General features: G+C 41.5%; 1 protein-coding gene across 2 annotated transcripts; it reads right to left on the reverse strand.

Moving 5' to 3' along the window:
• Positions 1-700: 700 nt before the first annotated feature.
• On the reverse strand, positions 701-14,091 carry LOC139377434 (death-associated protein kinase 3-like). Of its 2 annotated transcripts, none has more exons than XM_071120464.1 (11): positions 13,806-13,885; positions 12,568-12,663; positions 8,462-8,683; positions 7,815-7,953; positions 6,140-6,269; positions 5,771-5,819; positions 5,627-5,653; positions 5,173-5,325; positions 4,894-4,939; positions 2,862-3,073; positions 701-2,703 (listed from the first exon to the last, which is right to left on the reverse strand). In XM_071120464.1, the coding sequence occupies exons 2-11, from the start codon at positions 12,627-12,629 to the stop codon at positions 2,388-2,390; spliced, it is 1,356 nt and encodes a 451-aa protein (XP_070976565.1). In that variant the 5' UTR covers positions 12,630-12,663; positions 13,806-13,885; the 3' UTR covers positions 701-2,387. The 2 variants fall into 2 exon arrangements, with proteins under 2 accessions (XP_070976565.1, XP_070976564.1); XM_071120463.1 differs by lacking the exon at positions 13,806-13,885 and adding an exon at positions 13,985-14,091 and having other exon boundaries at positions 705-2,703.
• Positions 14,092-21,289: the final 7,198 nt, after the last annotated feature.

Consider the following 21,289-nt stretch of genomic DNA (forward strand, 5'->3'; position numbering starts at 1 on the left):
CAGTTGTACAAGCTTCAGGCGGAAGGACTCTTTTGTGTCCACTGTGATGGGGAAAAAGTCTCAGAAGTCCAGACAGAAGTTTACACTTGTCTTTATCAACTGAGCCTAACAACTCATGTTACACAGGCTGAAGAAGTACTGTATATTGTAAGGTTTTCCGTTTAACTGTAGAGTCCTCGTTCAACAAAAACACCTCACTTACCTTTGTCCAAATATCCCCTTTAAAACCAATACCCAGTCTTTCACCACATCTTAGTTAGAATGCTTTTATAGAGGAAGAATCCTAGCAGCCTCTCTGTGTTTATTTTATCATGCCAGGACTAGTGTACAGTACACTCCACGCTCATCACTGCACATTCCATCTCACTACTTTTTAAACAAATCCTTTTGTAGAAGGTTGTTCACATGCCAACTACTTGTAGAAATAAGACTACACTTTCCCTGACAAATGGTCGTAGACTCCTATGACATCACAACACCTAGAGATCAAATATATCCCAAATGGCACCCCATTCTGTATCTAGTGCACTACTTTTGACCAGGGCCCATAAGGATTCGATTTTAGCTGGTCAAATGTTTATTAAGTTGTAAGAATCTTTCCCTCAATTACTTTCCACAAGGATTCGATTTTAGAAGATCAAATGTTTATTAAGTTATCTCGATGGACACAATAAATATACACAAGGAAAGTTAAGCTACATGTATTTAAGCTTGTTTATTTGAAACACAAACCTGTCTAAAACTGTTCAAACCAATAAATACATACCAATTATACATTTTGCAAACATTAAAATAATTCAGTGGGAGATAGTTTGGAACACTGCTGTATTCTTAAGTGCAAATGAGAATATTAAACGAGGGAATTACACAGTATATAGGGTTCTATAGTTTTATGGTGAACATGGAATGTGATGCATAGATTTAATGACTAACTCGTGGAATGTCTGAAGTGTGTGGGTTATTATGGTCGTAATGAAAAAATATATATGTTTTATACTTTACATAGTTTAACATCATGCAGATCATTTGGGAAGAATCTTATGTACAATAGTTGTACTCAAACGGGGCAGTTTCCCAGACACAGATTAAGCCTAGTCCTGGGCTAAAAACCAAATTCAATGGACAACTTCCATTGAGCATGCTTTTATCCAGGAAACTGGCCCAAAGCGTTTTGAGGGACAGCAACTAAGCCTGTATTTTCACTAACATGTCTAACCATTACTACAAATTTGCTTTTGCTTATGTATAGGCAATAAGGTGTTCTATATCCAGGCACAGCGTACAAAGAGCAAAACAGGTTTATACAATCTATATATTTTAAGACTACTCTCTCCTTAGGTAAGACAGCTATAGTGTTTGCATTTGTTTCATTTGCATCACAGTACAACAAGTCAGCTGAGTGACATATGGTATAGAATAGATAGCCTACTGTCAATAAGATGAAGTACTGAGATCTCCCTATAATACATCGACATGAATTTCCTGTTATTTCTGTGCAATTTGTACTATGTTGTTACTTATAACAGTCAGCTGTGAATGATACATGTTATGATTGCGTACTTAAAATTGACATACCAAGCCAGACTAAGGCTGTCACACAGGTGCATATACCATGTATTTCTTCAACTATGGAGCTTAAAACTCTTTAGGAAAATGATTGCCGGTGCAGAAAACCAAATCATAACCAAATATACTGCAAAAACGAACAGCGTATTTTACAATGTGTCAGTATTGCGTATAACAATCAAAATCCTTATCTTCAACATTAAACATTTATTTAGAAAATGTATTATTAAACACATATTTTGTTGACCAAACATATTCATAAAAAGGACTCTACGTTGCTAGTTCTCTCCATACAAAGTGATGCAGGAGGAGTAACATTTTTCCCAATCAAATGTGTGTGAGGGGCAGCATGGATTATGATCGGGGGCCCAGCGTTTTCTCTAACCTGAAGAACTCTGGACCCTCATTCTGAATCTGATGACAGCTGGTGTAGAATATGTGCCCTGTTCGTGCCACAAACACACAGACAAAGAAGAAGCTGAGAGTGCAGAAGCAGAGTAATGTCTGTGATTCCAACAACAACACCAACACCAGAAAAACTCTGAGAGCTGGTGTACATGTACTGTCCTGACTGTACCATACACACACACAGACACGGACATAGTAGGAAGTAAGCTGAGAACTAGAATAATGTAATTCAGTGATTCCAGCCCCAGCCCGGTAGGACTTTGCCTATCGGGCATGACCAGACCGCCCTAGAAAGAAGAAACTGAAGAGCGTAGATTCAGACTAATGTCAGTGATTCTATGAGAATAATGTCAGTGATTCTAGAAGGCAGGCCAGGCTCAGGACTATTCTACAAGCCAAGCTGGAGCCAGGTCTCAGGGCATGACCAGACTGTCTTTCTCCCTCTCTATCCCTCTGACCAGCTCCTCCACCCAGCGCACCTCCGACGCCACCTGCTCCGCCAGGACCTCGTAGCGGTTCTCCAGGCGCCCAAACGTCCTCTTGAGTGCGTTAGCAGCCAGCATGGCGGCGCGGGCATCCTCCTGACTCTGCCTGCGCTGGGCCTGGGTACACTGCAGAGCCTGGCGGATGTGATCCAGGTTGCTGGCGATGCTCTGGTTCTCCTCCTTGTACCAGTCCTCCTTCTCCTCATAGATAGAGAGTAGAGCAGCCACGTCCTCCTGACATGACCTGGAGAAGAGAGGGGGTTGTTAGCATGAATGGATAGATTTATTGTTGTACCCAACTAGAACGGCTTTATATGTGTTTTTAATAATCACTAATTAATTCATCTGCCCATTCATTGAATCATCCATCCATCCCTCCGTTTATCCCCCCCCCCCCCCTACCTCTGGTTGTGCTCCAGGTCTCTCAGCCCCTCCTCAACAGCAGCGATCTCCTCCAGCACCTGGGAGAAGCGTTCAAAGTTGACGTAGGTGTTGTTGGGGGGCATGGAGGAGTGGGACTTGATGGTGTACTCCTTTAGACGCGTTGTCTTCAGGCGCCTGCGCTCCGGCTTCTTTCCGCTCTCCTCCTGGCGCACGTTTCGCCTCTTGATCACCTGGGAGGGGGTTTAATGGATAGTAGATAAAAGTGTGTGGGGGGGTGCTCAATTATTTTGTCTGGCCAAAAAACATCAGTATAATGGGTGCTATAAGCCAGCAGTTGCATATATTTTTTTTGGGGGGGGGGGGGTTAGTGATATACAGTGCCTTGCAAAAGTATTCGGCCCCCTTGAACTTTGCGACCTTTTGCCACATTTCAGGCTTCAAACATAAAGATATAAAACTGTATTTTTTTGTGAAGAATCAACAACAAGTGGGACACAATCATGAAGTGGAACGACATTTATTGGATATTTCAAACTTTTTTAACAAATCAAAAACTGAAAAATTGGGCGTGCAAAATTATTCAGCCCCCTTAAGTTAATACTTTGTAGCGCCACCTTTTGCTGCGATTACAGCTGTAAGTCGCTTGGGGTATGTCTCTATCAGTTTTGCACATCGAAAGACTGAATTTTTTTCCCATTCCTCCTTGCAAAACAGCTCGAGCTCAGTGAGGTTGGATGGAGAGCATTTGTGAACAGCAGTTTTCAGTTCTTTCCACAGATTCTCGATTGGATTCAGGTCTGGACTTTGACTTGGCCATTCTAACACCTGGATATGTTTATTTTTGAACCATTCCATTGTAGATTTTGCTTTATGTTTTGGATCATTGTCTTGTTGGAAGACAAATCTCCGTCCCAGTCTCAGGTCTTTTGCAGACTCCATCAGGTTTTCTTCCAGAATGGTCCTGTATTTGGCTCCATCCATCTTCCCATCAATTTTAACCATCTTCCCTGTCCCTGCTGAAGAAAAGCAGGCCCAAACCATGACGCTGCCACCACCATGTTTGACAGTGGGGATGGTGTGTTCAGCTGTGTTGCTTTTACGCCAAACATAACGTTTTGCATTGTTGCCAAAAAGTTCAATTTTGGTTTCATCTGACCAGAGCACCTTCTTCCACATGTTTGGTGTGTCTCCCAGGTGGCTTGTGGCAAACTTTAAACAACACTTTTTATGGATATCTTTAAGAAATGGCTTTCTTCTTGCCACTCTTCCATAAAGGCCAGATTTGTGCAATATACGACTGATTGTTGTCCTATGGACAGAGTCTCCCACCTCAGCTGTAGATCTCTGCAGTTCATCCAGAGTGATCATGGGCCTCTTGGCTGCATCTCTGATCAGTCTTCTCCTTGTATGAGCTGAAAGTTTAGAGGGACGGCCAGGTCTTGGTAGATTTGCAGTGGTCTGATACGCCTTCCATTTCAATATTATCGCTTGCACAGTGCTCCTTGGGATGTTTAAAGCTTGGGAAATCTTTTTGTATCCAAATCCGGCTTTAAACTTCTTCACAACAGTATCTCGGACCTGCCTGGTGTGTGTGTTCCTTGTTCTTCATGATGCTCTCTGCGCTTTTAACGGACCTCTGAGACTATCACAGTGCAGGTGCATTTATACGGAGACTTGATTACACACAGGTGGATTGTATTTATCATCATTAGTCATTTAGGTCAACATTGGATCATTCAGAGATCCTCACTGAACTTCTGGAGAGAGTTTGCTGCACTGAAAGTAAAGGGGCTGAATAATTTTGCACGGCCAATTTTTTTGTTAAAAAAGTTTGAAATATCCAATAAATGTCGTTCCACTTCATGATTGTGTCCCACTTGTTGTTGATTCTTCACAAAAAAATACACTTTTATATAATTATGTTTGAAGCCTGAAATGTGGCAAAAGGTCGCAAAGTTCAAGGGGGCCGAATACTTTCGCAAGGCACTGTAGTTTGGGGGATTACTGATATGTGAGGTACAGTATGTATGAGATGGTGAAAGGTACCTACCTTGATCCAGGGATGCTGAAGGCTGTCATCGATGGTCATTCTCTTCCTGGAAGAAGCATTTGTAAATGATTAAAGATGAAAATCAATCTAATTTCTTCCTTACTTTTATGCTTTAGTATTTGCAGTTCTAACATTGGTGCAACAAGGTACAAACCTTTATTTCTTGCTCGGGTCCCTAAGATAATATGCTATTAAAAAAGACAGACAAAGTACATGGTTCTTGTGTATGTTATGTTAAGCATTCCCTGGCATATTCCGTCCAGCGTAAACCAGGCTTACTTGGGATCCTTGACCAGCAGCCGTCTGATGAAGTCCTTGGCCAACTCACTAGTGTTGCTGAAGTACTCCTCGTCAAAGTCATAGTTGACTGCTGAGATGTTGGTCAGAGTCTCCTGCTTGGTCTCCCCCAGGAACGGAGAGGCACCACTCAACCTGAGGACCAACAGACAGCATGGTGAGAACACAATAAGAACACTCAACAGGAGGTAAAACAGTAGTACTGTATCATGTCATCTTTAAGGTCATGGCCAAACGTTATACACAGTAGATTGGCTTTCTTGCTATATCATCATTTTGATGATGGAATTACTGAGAAATACGTGTCACTTCTAGAGTTGTCATTTGTAATGCAAAAATGTGTGTAGATTTGAAATAATTTAACATAACACTGTTTAATATTGCTCAACTGACTGTATGAAAAGAGACAACCATTATAATGTGAACAAGTACTTACAGAATGTATGTGATAACTCCAATACTCCTGGAGACAAAAGGGACAAAACTTAGTGAGATTTACCCTCAGAGAGAAACAACAGTAACAACAAGAAAACATTCTCAAAATCATAAAAAACATTTAAATGATCTTAGTCCATTTTACCACATGTCAGCCTCCAGGCCTAGCAGTTCATAGTTGACTATCTCTGGAGCTGTAAAACAAGCAGCATCAACACCAGCATCGCTTTAAAGCTTTAATTCAACCAAGATGGTCGTCAAGGACATCAACAGACCTAAATAAGATAAATGTGAAAGAATATTTTCCCCATGTGGACATACCATAACAATAACATTTCTGGACAGACATTTTATGGATACTGTATGTCTTTCATAGGAATAAGGAATTATTTTTTTCCAAAGGGAATCCAAACCCGAAGTGAAAAGAATCAATTTGAAAATAAAAGCCGTACTAATGCCGTTAAAAAAACTGTTCATGGCTCTTTTGGTCTTGAGCGGTAGAAGAGGGTCTCACCAACGAACTCTGGCGTTCCGAAGATGTTTTTAAACTCGTTCCCAGCTTTGATTTGATGAGCGATGCCGAAGTCGATGAGTTTGATCCTGGGGTTGGGGACATTCTTATCCAGCAGCATAATGTTCTCCGGCTGCAACAAAAACAAACAAGCATTCCATAATACAAGTTAGAAGAGAATGGATACACTACAGATGTTTTGAAATATAATAACAACGTCATATGTCGAAAATAAATAACTGACCTGAATGATTATTACTATTATTATAATATCCTAAACAGTATACTATCATGGTACACTACATGACCAAAAGAATGTGGACACCTGCTCGTCAAACATCTCATTCCAAAATCATGGGAATGGAGCTTGTCTCCCCTTTGCTGCTATAACAGCCTCCACTCTTCTGGGAAGGCTTTCCACTAGATGTTGGAACATTGCTGCGGGGACTTGCTTCCATTCTGATGTTGGGCGATTAGGCCTGGCTCGCAGTCGGCGTTCCAATTAATCCAAAAGGCGTTAGATGGGGTTGCGGTCAGGGCTCTGTGCAGGCCAGTCAAGTTCTTCCACACCGATCTCAACAAACCATTTCTGTATGGCCTTCCCCAAACTGTTGCCACAAAGTTGGAAGCACAGAATCGTCTAGAATGTCATTGTATTCTTCAGTGTAAATATTTCCCTTCACTGAAACTAAGGGACCTAGCCCGAACAATGAAAAACAGTCCCAGGCCATTATTCCTCATCCACCAAACTTTACAGTTGGCCCTATGCATTGGGGCAGGTAGCGTTCTCCTGGCATCCGCCAAACCCAGATTAGTCCGTTGGACTGCCAGATGGTAAAGCGTGATTCATCACTCCAGAGAACGCATTTCCACTGCTCTGGAGTCCAATGGCAGCGAGCTTGAGACCACTCCAGCCGACGCTTGGCATTGCGCATGGTGATCTTAGGCTTGTGTGTGGCTGCTCTGGCATGGAAACCCATTTCATGAAGCTCCAGACAAACAGTTATTGTGCTGACGTTGCTTCCAGAGGCAGTTTGCAACTCGGAAGTGAGTGTTGCAACCGTGGACAGAAGAGTTTTACCCGCTACAGCACTCGGCAGTCCCGTTCTGTGAGCTTGTGTGGCCTACCACTTTGCAGCTGAGCCGTTGTTGTTCCTAGATGTTTCCACTTCACAACAACAGCCCTTACAGTTGACCAGAGCAGCTCTAGCAGGGCAGAAATCTGACAAACTGCTTGTTGGAAAGATGGCATCCTATGACGGTGCCACGTTGAAAGTCACTGAACTATTCAGTAAGACCATTCTACTTCCAATGTTTGCATGGCTGATTGCATGGCTGTGTACTCGATTTTATACATCTGTCAGCAACGGGTGTGGCTGAAATAGCCGAATCTACTAATTTGAAGGTGTGTCCACATAATTTTGTATATATAGTGTATGTGTTTAATAAGGATGACTGTTGAAAACACCAGCCTGGATGGTGTTCACTAGGCACTAGAGACAACCTGGACTTAAGAATAAGAAGTGTATTCCATTGCAAAATGTTTTTCGTTGAACATGACCCTGGTTTACCCAGCTCCGCAGCCTACAGTCCACTTTGAGATCAAAGTGCGCGATGCGTTTGGAGTGTGGCACTGCAGGTAGTAGACCCCGTCCGGGATCTGTGTGTGTGTGTGTACCTTGAGGTCAAAGTGAGCTATGCATTTGGAGTGCAGGTAGTGGACCCCATCCAGGATCTGTTTGAGGAACTGTGTGGCAGCCTCCTCTGTTAAAGACTCCTTCTCTGCCAAGAAGTCAAACAGCTCCCCCCCAGACACCCTGAAACACAACATAAACAGATGAATCTCTAAAACAACACACACAACTAGCATCTCAACAGAACCACATCAGGATGTTTTGGGATTTTTCACTTAACAAGAGAGCAGGAACAGAATGTCACACAGGCTAATTTGAACCCAGGTTTGTGGCCGTATGTATAAAATGTCTCAGAGTATTGTGCTGTTCTAGGATCACGTCCCCATGTCTTGTTTTTTCTTCTTTTTTTATTGAACCTTTATTTAACTAGGCAAGTCAGTTAACAACAAAATCTTAATTACAACGACGGCATAGGAACAGTGGGTTCTGAACAGTGCCTTGTTCAGGGGCAGAACGACAGATTTTTACCTCGTCAGCTTGGGGATTCTATCTAGCAACCATTTGGTTACTGGCCCAATGCTCTAACCACCAGGCTACCTGCCGCCCCTATCTCATGAATTGTGATTTTTAAAGACAAAACTGAAAAAAAAAAATTATGAATATGACCCTGGTATCATCTAGTCTCCCTTACAGCTCCAGGATGAGGATGACGTCGGTCTTGTTCTCGAAGATGTCGTGTAGCGTTATGATGTTGCTGTGCTGGATCTCTCTCAGGATGTTCACCTCCCTCTCGATCTCCTCGCGGCTAACGCCCCGGCGGCTAGACGACAGGCGACGCTTCTTGATGAATTTGGCGGCGTACTCAGAGCCAGAGGGCTTCTCTTTACACTTCCGTACGATGGCAAACTGTCCGCTGAGGGGAGGGGGGAAATGACATCATGAGAATGATGATACAAAGTAAAACATGAACATAGAATACACAGGAAAGAGTGACTGGGCCACAATCAGATAGCTCATCTAGGAAAATCCCGATTTGAAGCAATATACCAATCTTGACTACAGATTGTATAGGCTCGTGTTCAGTGGCTGCATTGCAACACACTGGCTGGCAGGTTCATAACTTTGATGTAATAAGATGAAGACCATTAGCAAATGTAAAGTGGGTGACAAAAAAAATCTAAAATCACCCAACATTTGATTTAGCGCATGATAATGCTATAGGAAGAAGCTATGAAGGCTGCATTCCAGAGAGTGAATCCGTTCCTAACGGAATGTCTTAGGTTATTGTGTGTCTGCAAAGAAATGCATTTTCTGCTCTGCCATTTAATGTATGTCTGCAAGCCCTTTCCCAGGAGTCTAAACAAAAATAAATCCCATGACTGAAACTTAAAGACGTTCACCAGTGACTTTTGAACTTTTACTGTTCAAAAGTGTATAAGTATAAAAGTATACAGTAAAGTGCACACTAAAGCGTTTTTTTTTTTTTAATCACAAAATTGTGTTTTTTAGACAACTGCAAATTTCAAGGAGTAGGGCATTCAAGGAGTTGTTTTGATGGGAAGTCGTGATGTCACCGGCCTGTAAGAAAGTCTATGACCATCATGCTTTTAGGGAAAAAGATATGTATAACTAACCCTTATTTTACATGTGGTTCCATGCCTAATACAGTCTGCCATCAAACATCAACTATAATGCATGTAGCCTATAGGATATTATAGCTAGCCTACGTCAAAACAAATGTTAGCAACTGCTACATGATCCACCACCAACCACTCGACCTGAATCTCATTTTCCAGCATGCTTTATTTTATTGGATGGACATATTTTAAAGTTTAGGTGAATAATGAGCACCAGGCGTTCTATACACATTTCCTTCATAATACTAAAGGTAGAAAATGATTTTCTAGGACATAACTAAGCTACATAGCTACGCTACCTAGCTTAAAGACGTGGAAACAGCGTGTGGTAATCAACTAGCTAGCTATGAAGTTGACACATCAGTCCAGAGTTAACGGGCACAAGACGTTGGTTTATCTTTGGCCAATGACAATGAGCCTTATTGGGCGGGAACTTCTACCTTAAACCAATGGAGCACCGAAGAGGTGCTTTCGTCACCCCATACAGAACCAATCAGTCAATATAATCGAGAACAATCATTGTATCAGGTGCACCCTGCTTTTGCTGGCTAGCTCTCCCAGCAGGTGCTGCGGGGACGTAGTGTCCTCATGAGTGACAGCACCCTGAGCCAATCACGTACAACCAGAGAAGATAAACGACACTTGTACTACCAGTCAAAAGTTTTAGAACACCTCAATTTTTCCAGTTTTTATTGGGTTATAGGGTTTATCTGTCTTCCTTTGTTAATGTCCTTTTTCTCGACATTATGATAGCAATATACTACTTTCTTGCAGTACAATATTGTCCAAATAATACTTAAGAGGGTGTAGTAACACAGTCTGTTCCAACACTGCTTTTATACAGACAGGGGGTTTGTATGGGTTTGTATCAACAAAAGTTGGGAGACCTGTAGGAATTGTTAACATCAACCTTCAAGGCTTAATTTACTTCTATTGCTGCAGATCAGCTGTAAGTTGTTAACCCATTACTTGTTCCCTGAAAAAGGCCTTTTAAAAAAATATAACTCTGAAATGTAAATAATTTTTTCAGCTTTTGGTAACCTAAACTTTTTTAAAACCTCTGGCAGTTTACCGCTTACCTTTGTACCATTTCAGGTTATTCACTGGACTTGAACTGCTTAAATTTCTATAAAAAATTGAAAGGTGGGGGTGTTCTAAAGCTTTTGACTGGTAGTGTACACTCAGTACTTTCTCTGTCTGCCCCTCCACCACAGAAAGCACAGAGCGAGGCTGAGACAGCTGCATTTTGGAGATGAAAATGTACCAAAACAAACAGAGACAATGGGAAAGTGACCACATATGCTTTATTAGATAAAGCAATTTTCTAAAATAAAATAAAATAGTTTGCCAACTGATTTATTGTCGTGACATGAAATAACAGAATTGCATGCAAATCTGCAGGAGCCCCACCTGCCCCATGTGATGCATCACCACTGAAAATGTACGTAGGCTAAAGCATGGCGTTTGTCCCTTTACATTTACCCCATTGGACACAACATCCTGATTGTTATTATACATTTATTATTATTATTCACTACCCACATTTTTTGTTGTTGTTTCTATTACGAAGTAGGCCTATGTCATTGCCCTTTTAAGAGACAATTGCCCCTTTAAGAGCTCTGTTATGCAGCTGCCCCTAACATGCTTGTAACTACATTTGTCAAAACATACCACTTGCGCAATTGAAGGAGTAGAGAAATAAATGTGGTAGCAATGGAAAACTGTGATCCCCTCTTTTTTTTTAGGCCAAAACTGCTTTCAAATTACATTTGCCAAAAGTGCTTTTAAAAGTGTTCATGTGATTGCATTAAGAATTATTGTGCATTGACTGCTTGCCAGAATACATGTTTCCCTGTAGGCTTCACACCACTGTTTGAATTGAGCGCTGCGGTGGTGCGCATTATAGACTATTTAATTCCCTTCATCTGAACGTTGGAGTGTCAGCAACAATCATGCATGTCAGTTCAGTGTACACAACTTAACAGAAAAAATAAAATACTTAAGAAAACATTTATTTGGGAATATATTTTGTAGAACAGCTTCTCTGTATTAGGCAATGTCACCCCCCTCCCCCCCATTTTTTTTTTATTGCGGTTCTACATTGATCTCAAAAATAACCTCTCCAGAATCCATATGATGGAAATACGTCACAAGAGAACATTAACTCCTGCAGTTTCCTGAGCAAACTTAGTCTCCCCTCCTCTCACAGTAAGTCTAAACCTAGAGGCATGGACAGAAAATAAATGCCCAAATTCCTCACTCCTCCCCAACTCATGGCTGTCCTACCTTATCTGTTGACTGAAACCAGACTGTGGCACTTCTCCTCTCCATAGGATACCTGAGATTTAACAATAACATGTTCTTCCTGCACTCCCCTTTCTCACTCAGTAGATTTCCATACCCTCAGTTCTAATATGGTAACATGAATAAGGATACTTCAAGTTTAGAAGTTAGTACCCAACACAATGATGTCATTCTTCTGCTGCAACACTGTAGCAAAAAACCCTACTTCCATATAAAGCACTATGTTCAAGTAGTGCGCTATGAAGGGAATAGGGTGCCATTTGAGATGAAGTCAGGTTTTAATCCTCTACAAGCACATGACTCATTCTATTGCTCTAGCTCTGTTTAGTTTACAAGGACTTGCTAAAAACAGAGCTTGTATAACAAGGCAGAGTGCAATGCAGTTTAATAAACAGTCCCACAAATACACTGGGGATGTGCCAATGGATGTTTTCCTCCTGCTATGCATTTTCAAGTTAAATAAGTGGTATTATACTGGTATATCAATTATGAGAGTCAAACAACGGATTCTATATTAAAAAGATTGGAGAAATTGTGTTTCACTTCACATGCAAGCGAGAACGAAAAGGTGATAAGAGATCTGTATTATTCTACCACCTCATTGAAAACATATTCATTAGTAGGCATACTTGATTGAAACTGTCTGATGTGCTGGGTAGGCAAGGTTTAGAGTTTACCTCACTCGCCCTGAATTGCGAACTCTACCCACTGATGCACCGGGCAAGTTGAATCAAGTCAAGGCTAGTATCATCCAGCAAAACAGTATCACACAAACACGTCCGATCTTGAAAAAGCAGAAGAATCTGTGCGCTCTCAGATAGTAATAGTAGTTAGCCCTACAGATGTCAGAACTTACCTCCCCAGCTCCTCCCCCATATCGTAGAACACCTCCACATCCTCTTGCCTGAAGCCAGCCATGGGTTGCTGCTGAGAGAAGCTGTCTTGAATCACACTGAAATACAGAAGAGGGGGAACAAAATAGTTTTAGTAACTACCAGAGAAAGAGCACAAAGACCAATATCATAACAATGACAGATGAATGTTGACATGAGCAGAAATGCCTAAATGAACTACATGATTGATTGTTATAGACATGTTATAGCATCATTAGGTGGCAGTGATAATAAAATCAGCTCAAACAAACACATACAGTATGGATTTATGACAACCCGCACATTCCCCCACCAAAAAGATAATCAAGGACAACAACCACCCGAGCCACTGCCTGTTCACATCGCTACTATCCAAAAGGCGAGGTCAGTACAGGTGCATCAAAGCTGGGACAGAGACTGAAAAACAGCTTCTATCTCAAGGCCACCAGACAGCAACCACTAACTCATGTGCCTCAATGTGCCTACATTGAGACCCAATCACTGGCCACTTTAATAAATGGATCACTAGTCACTTTAAACACTGCCACTTTAAATAATGTTTACATATCGTACATTACTCATATCACATGTATATACTGTATTTTATACCAGCTATTGCACCTTGCCTTTGCTGCTCGGCCATCACTCATCCATATTTGTATATGTACATATTCTCATTCACCCCTTTAGATTTGTGTGTATTAGGTAGTAGTGTGGGAATTGATAGATTACTTGTTAGATATTACTGCACTGTCAGAAACTAGAAGCACAAGTTTTTCGCTACACACGCATTAACATCATCATGTGTGTGTGACCAATACATTTGATTTGATCCAACAACACTAGCAGTGGCCGTCCATATTTGGCCGAAGTCAACACAGCAGGCTGATGTCGATGCATTAGTCAGTCATACTTACGTCATATTCTTCCACTACCTAGCAGATTAAAGGCTCTCAATTAGGTTTTAACATGACATTAGATAACCATTTGCTAACTTCTGCTATCAAGAAAAAAACATTTAGATTTGTTAAATAGGCAAAACAAAACAAGCAAAACAAATCTTGCAGACTATGTCTGTCCACTTAGTCCAGAAGAAAATAGCTCACCAGCAAACCTAGCTAAAACACGGGACTGATATGACAATGGGCCAAATCGATAACTATTCATAACATTTAAGCTATTGTAACAATTTGACAAAACTATTACATTGTATCTAGTTAACTTGCTAGCTGCTAACTTACATTAGCCAGTCTTGCTATCCAATTTAGCAATCGCTGCATGCTAGCTGTGCTTGTCATACACACGGTCGGCATTCGAAGCAAACGCTAACGTTTGTGTAAAATTGCACTTTTATTTTAAAAATTATGTAATTTAATCACAATAATATAGACAGCTACCTACATTATAACGTTAACTGGCTACGGGTCCCGCATTCGTCTCCGGAGTCAAAGGTGGTTGAAGATAATTACAGCATGTTCAATATCAGGATGGACCATATGGCATGAGGGGCTCCTGATGACTGGATGGATAGGTATCCCACCAGGCATTCAGCCCATTTTTAAAATAACTTAATTATACATTTCTGCTCCAACTTTCACCTTTCCGATATTTGGCGTTCTCAGAATCCAACTTTAAAAAAATGTTATTGGTTTAACTCTACAACTAGCGACAGGCAATTAAAATATAGAAATGATTATTGGTTGGTATCTTCCAATTTTATGAATCTTGTCAGTGAATGTAGTATTTCTTCAGCTCCTCTGACAGACCATTGTTCCATTATTCTTTTGTTTTGATAATGACAAAGAGATTTTCTAAAGCATATTGAACATTTCATTATTTTATTTGAAAGAATGAGTCATTTTGTTTACAGTCTAAAGCTCTTATCAGAGAGACCTGTCACGATTCTGCTCTTTCTCCTACTAACAAATGGGAAATGATTAAATTCAGAATTCGATGTCTTGCTGGCTACGGGTCCCGTAGCTACTGGTAAAATGCTAGTTCGGAAAAGATTCATCAAGCTCATGGATATTATTGTTGATATTAACAGGCTGAGCAATAAACTTGATTTAAATGAAAATGAAAAACCACAGCTTGCTAAAAGCCAACGTGAACGACATATACAACGATAAGGCACATGATGCCTTCATCCATTCAAAGGCCAAATGGATTGAAAAAGGTGAGAAAAAAAACATCTTATTTCTTTAATTTGGAGAAAAGTAGGCAGAGTAGGAATAGGATTTAATCCATTTATGTAAATGACACTATATCTGATGATTTTGAAGTGATTAATAAGAAAATACACTTTCTACTGTTCACTATATCAATGTCATCTTTGGGAAGGCAACTTGGATTCCTTTTTTGATTCCTTTAATAACTCTGTTTAGCCTATAGAAAAAAGGTTTAAGAAACGGTGATTCTGATGTAGATATTACTGAGTTGGACCAAGCCATTAAACAAATGCCTATAGGTAAATCTTCTGGACCGGAATGGTTGTCTCCTGAATTCTATCAACATTTTTGGCCTGATATTAGAGAGTTATTGCTTTTGGTCTACAAAGAGGGTATTGCTAATGCTATCTTACCTCCTTCTTTGAGACAGGGACTAATAGTTCTTATACCCAAACCAAAGAAGGACTCTCTTTACCTGGACAATTGGAGACCAATCACATTGTTGGCAACTGACAATAAGTTACTAGCCCATGTCTATGTCAATAGGCTGAAACAAGGCCTTGATGATATAATCAGTGAAATTCAATCATCTTTCATTAAAGGAAGGAGTATTCATAACCAGGCCCAGCGCCACGAGGGTGCAAAGGGGGGCATTGCCCCCTTAGTTGGAATATTGTGCCCCCTCAGTTTTGTATCCATATTCTGTCCCACAATCTGCCCCCTCCGTCATGCCCAACCGATTTGTTGTGTATGCTTCATTCATGCAATTCCCTTGCATGCATCATACGTACGTCATACACATTTTACCAGTTAAAAATAAACTAATTTTGATTGGCCTTCACATTTTGATTGGCCTTCAATTTGACGGTTTAGGTTTACTTTCAAAGTTACGTACTACGAAGAAAAAAAAACTTTCACCACTCAGCTGGATGGAATTGAGCTAATGTTAACATTTAGGCAGGTAGCTGATAGCATGGTGGATACTAGAAAGTGGCTTCGCCAGGGCACAATGGCAGCATCGGATCAAAGCGGCGAGGAGGGGGAGAAGCCTGCCACAGAGGCCAAGGCCGCTGAGCTGACGCTAATCACAGAGGCCAAGGCCGTCGAGCCCAGCAGCAAAGGTACCTGCGCAACCATCTTGCAGCCTGGTGACATATGAGGTAACCAACCCGAGGAGGGGCCTGCAGCCGCCAAGACCGAACCTAGCCGCAGCACACTGCCAGGTTATTACAAGCACCGACGCCTCCATTAGTGCCTGACAGCCTCGGTGATGAAGAGCCAGCGCGGGTTTGTCTGGGGAAATACCCAACCTGCCTGTACTGTGGGAGAAAACGGGCATTTTGTAGCGTGTGGTTCAAAGGCAGAGAGTGGCTGGAATATTCCTGCAAGGCAGATGCAGCTTTCTACTATCCTTGTCGAAAGTGTTACATCGGCTCCAATGCTAACACCGATAAGGCATTCACCCAAACTGGATATTGTCACGTTCTGACCTTTATTTTCCTTTGTTTTGCCTTTATTTAGTATGGTCAGGGTGTGAGTTGGGGTGGGCAGTCTATGTTTTGTGTATCTATGTTTTTCTATTTCTGTGTTCGGCCTAGTATGGTTCTCAATCAGAGGCAGGTGTTGTTAGTTGTCTCTGATTGAGAATCATACTTAGGTAGCCTGGGTTTCACTGTTGGTTTGTGGGTGTTTGTTTCCGTGTCTGTGTTTGTTCGCCACACGGTACTGTTTCGGTTATGTTCACGTTTTTGTATTAGTGTTTACGTTGAGTTTTTTTCATATTAAAAACATGGACACTTACCACTCCGCATTTTGGTCCGATCCTTGCTACACCTCTTCAGAGGAAGAGGGGGAAAACCCTTACAGATATAATAAGTGCCAGCATGCCATTGATAGCAACAAGGGACTGGGGAGGCACACATCAAGCAAAGAACATTTGAAATGCATGTTACTTTGGACAGAAAGACAAGCAAGGAATGCACAGGGAGCAGAGATTTCAACACCTGTTATTTCTGCACAGCTTGCAAGAAATCGTATGTATTTGGCATCGATTGTGGACATTGTGGAATTTCTTGCTGTTAACGAGCTTCCTCTCGGGAACTTTGGATGCAAGAGGGGAGGGGGCGGTGGACTATTCCTGGCAATGTTAGATTACACACTCAGGAAAGACAAAGAACTTGCCTTAAGCACAATTCCCCACAATGCCACATACACATCTCATAACATCCAGAACGAAACATGAGTGAGGTAGTAGGTGATTCGTGGTACACACTTAAAGTGTATGGGACTAAAGACCCAACCCGGGTGCGAGAACACTTCAATTGTATTCCGTTAAGTGGGCAAAAACAACCGTGTTTGTGAGCGGCTACTATCAATGGCAACGAGTAAAGAATGTGCTGCTTTATCGCTGACTAACTTGGTCCTGTCAGTTAACAAATGTTAACGATTCTTAGTTAATGTTATGATGGCGCCAGTGTAACATGGGGGCATGCAAAAGGTAGTGCAGGACAAGCTGAATCGGGAAGTGCCGTATGTGCATTGCTTTAACCACTAGCTGCATTTAGTCATAGTGCACACTATGTCCTCTGAGGGTGCATTGGATGACTTTTTTAATGTGTGTAATTCCATTTACAAGTTCCTCAGGAAACAAACTGTGGCTGCACAATATACAGGAGAAAAACTGAAACGGCTGCTTGAGCAGCGATGGACTGGTCATCTGGCCACAGTGAGTGTCATTATAAAATCTCTGGACAGCATCTTCCATCTGCTCAGAGAAATCGAGAGTACCCCCTGCTACGGTACAGAGGTGCGACCTGAGGCTGTGGGCCTATTGAAAGCTGTTTCCGACCCGAGCTTCAGATTCATTGCCTTCATGGTTCATGCCTGCTCGATCCCCCTAACAAGTTACTTAAGGTTGAAGCAACTGATCTGTACACTGGCATCCAATTCATCCGCAGTGCCCACAATTGCGTGGAAAAACTGATGTGACAGTGAGTTTGATGAGTTATGGGAGAAATACAAGCACACGGACACCCCCACTCCAAGCAAACGGCAAAGAGTAGTGAGTAGTAATCTGAAAGAATATGTGGTCGAAACAACAATGGGCCAGCAAGAAGAGGATAATGAGAGGGAGTGCAAAAGAGACATTTGAAGCTCATTTCCAGTGAAGACTCCAGTGACACTGAACGTCTCGTTCAGTCTCACTGGAGTCTTCACAGGAACAGAGCTTCAAAAGCTTGAAAAAAAAAAAAAGCTTGAAAAAGTACTACGACATAAAAGAAAAACAGTGACACTATCTGTGGATGCAAGCTCAGAAGGCTTGGGAGCTGTGATCCTGCAAGATGGTCAGCCAATCACATACGGGTCAAGATCCCTCACAGACTGTCAAAAGAGAGATGCTCAAATTGAAAAAGGGCTACTGGCAATAGTGTATGGCTGCGATAAGTTTTATCAATACCTGTATGTAAAACATATCCAGGTGGAAAAGTTTGGCCTTTGGAAACAAAATTCAAGAAGGCACTCCAGAAAGCACCAGCCAGACATCAAATAAAATTTTATTTGTTACATGCGCCAAATACAACAGTTGTAGACCTTACCGTGAAATGCTTACTTACAAGCCCTTAACCAACAATGCAGCTAAAGTAAAAAAAAGTAACACAAATGTACATAACAATAACGAGGCTATATACAGTGCCTTGCGAAAGTATTCGGCCCCCTTGAACTTTGCGACCTTTTGCCACATTTCAGGCTTCAAACATAAAGATATAAAACTGTATTTTTTTGTGAAGAATCAATAATAAGTGGGACACAATCATGAAGTGGAACGACATTTATTGGATATTTCAAACTTTTTTAACAAATCAAAAACTGAAAAATTGGGCGTGCAAAATTATTCAGCCCCCTTAAGTTAATACTTTGTAGCGCCACCTTTTGCTGCGATTACAGCTGTAAGTCGCTTGGGGTATGTCTCTATCAGTTTTGCACATTGAGAGACTGACATTTTTTCCCATTCCTCCTTGCAAAACAGCTCGAGCTCAGTGAGGTTGGATGGAGAGCATTTGTGAACAGCAGTTTTCAGTTCTTTCCACATATTCTCGATTGGATTCAGGTCTGGACTTTGACTTGGCCATTCTAACACCTGGATATGTTTATTTTTGAACCATTCCATTGTAGATTTTGCTTTATGTTTTGGATCATTGTCTTGTTGGAAGACAAATCTCCGTCCCAGTCTCAGGTCTTTTGCAGACTCCATCAGGTTTTCTTCCAGAATGGTCCTGTATTTGGCTCCATCCATCTTCCCATCAATTTTAACCATCTTCCCTGTCCCTGCTGAAGAAAAGCAGGCCCAAACCATGATGCTGCCACCACCATGTTTGACAGTGGGGATGGTGTGTTCAGGGTGATGAGCTGTGTTGCTTTTACGCCAAACATAACGTTTTGCATTGTTGCCAAAAAGTTCAATTTTGGTTTCATCTGACCAGAGCACCTTCTTCCACATGTTTGGTGTGTCTCCCAGGTGGCCTGTGGCAAACTTTAAACAACACTTTTTATGGATATCTTTAAGAAATGGCTTTCTTCTTGCCACTCTTCCATAAAGGCCAGATTTGTGCAATATACAACTGATTGTTGTCTATGGACAGAGTCTCCCACCTCAGCTGTAGATCTCTGCAGTTCATCCAGTGATCATGGGCCTCTTGGCTGCATCTCTGATCAGTCTTCTCCTTGTATGAGCTGAAAGTTTAGAGGGACGGCCAGGTCTTGGTAGATTTGCAGTGGTCTGATACTCCTTCCATTTCAATATTATCGCTTGCACAGTGCTCCTTGGGATGTTTAAAGCTTGGGAAATCTTTTTGTATCCAAATCCGGCTTTAAACTTCTTCACAACAGTATCTCGGACCTGCCTGGTGTGTTCCTTGTTCTTCATGATGCTCTCTGCGCTTTTAACGGACCTCTGAGACTATCACAGTGCAGGTGCATTTATACGGAGACTTGATTACACACAGGTGGATTGTATTTATCATCATTAGTCATTTAGGCCAACATTGGATCATTCAGAGATCCTCACTGAACTTCTGGAGAGAGTTTGCTGCACTGAAAGTAAAGGGGCTGAATAATTTTGCACGCCCAATTTTTCAGTTTTTGATTTGTTAAAAAAGTTTGAAATATCCAATAAATGTCGTTCCACTTCATGATTGTGTCCCACTTGTTGTTGATTCTTCACAAAAAAAATACACTTTTATATATGTATGTTTGAAGCCTGAAATGTGGCAAAAGGTCGCAAAGTTCAAGGGGGCCGAATACTTTCGCAAGGCCCTGTACATGAGGGACCGGTACCGATGTCAATGTGCGGGGGTACAGGTTAATCGATGTAAATTGTAAAGTGACTATGCATAGATAATAAACAGCGAGTAGCAGCAGTGTTCAAACAAAGGGGGGGGGGGGGGGTCAAAGTAAATAGTCCAGGTGAAAATTGGATTAGTTTAGATGTTCAGCAGTCTCATGGCATGGGGGTAGAAGCTGTGAAGGAGCCTTTTGGTCCTAGAATTGGTGCTCCGTTACCGCTTGCCGTGAGGTAGCAGATTGACTAGTCTATGACTTGGCACCACCTAGTATATAGGCCCTGGATGTCAGGAAGCTTGGCCCTAGTGATGTACTGGGCCAAACCCATTATCCTCTGTAGCGCCTTACGATCAGATGCCGAACAGTTGAAATACCAGGCGGTAATGCAACCGGTTAAGATGCTCTCAATGGTGCAGCTGTAAAACTTTTTGAGGATCTGGGGACCCATGCCAAATCTTTTCAGTCTCTTGAGGTGGAAAAGGTGTTGTTGTGCCCTCTTCACAACTGTCTTGGTGTGTTTTGACCATGATAGTTCGTTGGTGATGTGGACACCAAGGAACTTGAAACTCTCGACCCGCACCACTACAGCCCTGTTGATGTTAATGGGGGCCTGTTTGCGCACATTGCGAGAGAGGTTGTTGTCCTGGCTAGAATCACATTTTGGGGAATATTCAGAGGTGGAAAATTTCTGTGGGAATTAACGGGAATATATTAACTAAAATATATGCAAATTCATATTAATACCATTCACGTTGCATTTTTGCGTTGAATATATTCACCATATCATATGGAGACAGAAACATAAACCTTTCACCTTGTAAGAAGACATAATTACAAATGATTAAATCCTTCCAATAGAAATAAATACAAATATTTAGTTACGAATTGAACTTTAATTAAATGAATTGACTCTTCACATGGAATGATTTCACTGAACAACAAAACAAAGGGAATACTGAATGATCCCAATGATCCATCACATCTCCCAAAAACTTTTTCAACATACATCTGTAAAATGATAGTCTAGAAACTAAAGCTTTGCTTGTCTTCCTCTCAGGCTTCCATGTCTTTTCCCTGGACCTCTTCAATGTCCAGCTCTTGAACATCAGACTCTGAGGCCTCATCTTCACTGTCACTTTCCAACCTTGTTGAGGAGGTTCGTTGTCTCGTTGTCAGCCGCCTTTGCTCGTTGTCAGGC

Source organism: Oncorhynchus clarkii, chromosome 20, assembly GCF_045791955.1.
Source record: "Oncorhynchus clarkii lewisi isolate Uvic-CL-2024 chromosome 20, UVic_Ocla_1.0, whole genome shotgun sequence".
Taxonomy (NCBI): domain Eukaryota; kingdom Metazoa; phylum Chordata; class Actinopteri; order Salmoniformes; family Salmonidae; genus Oncorhynchus; species Oncorhynchus clarkii.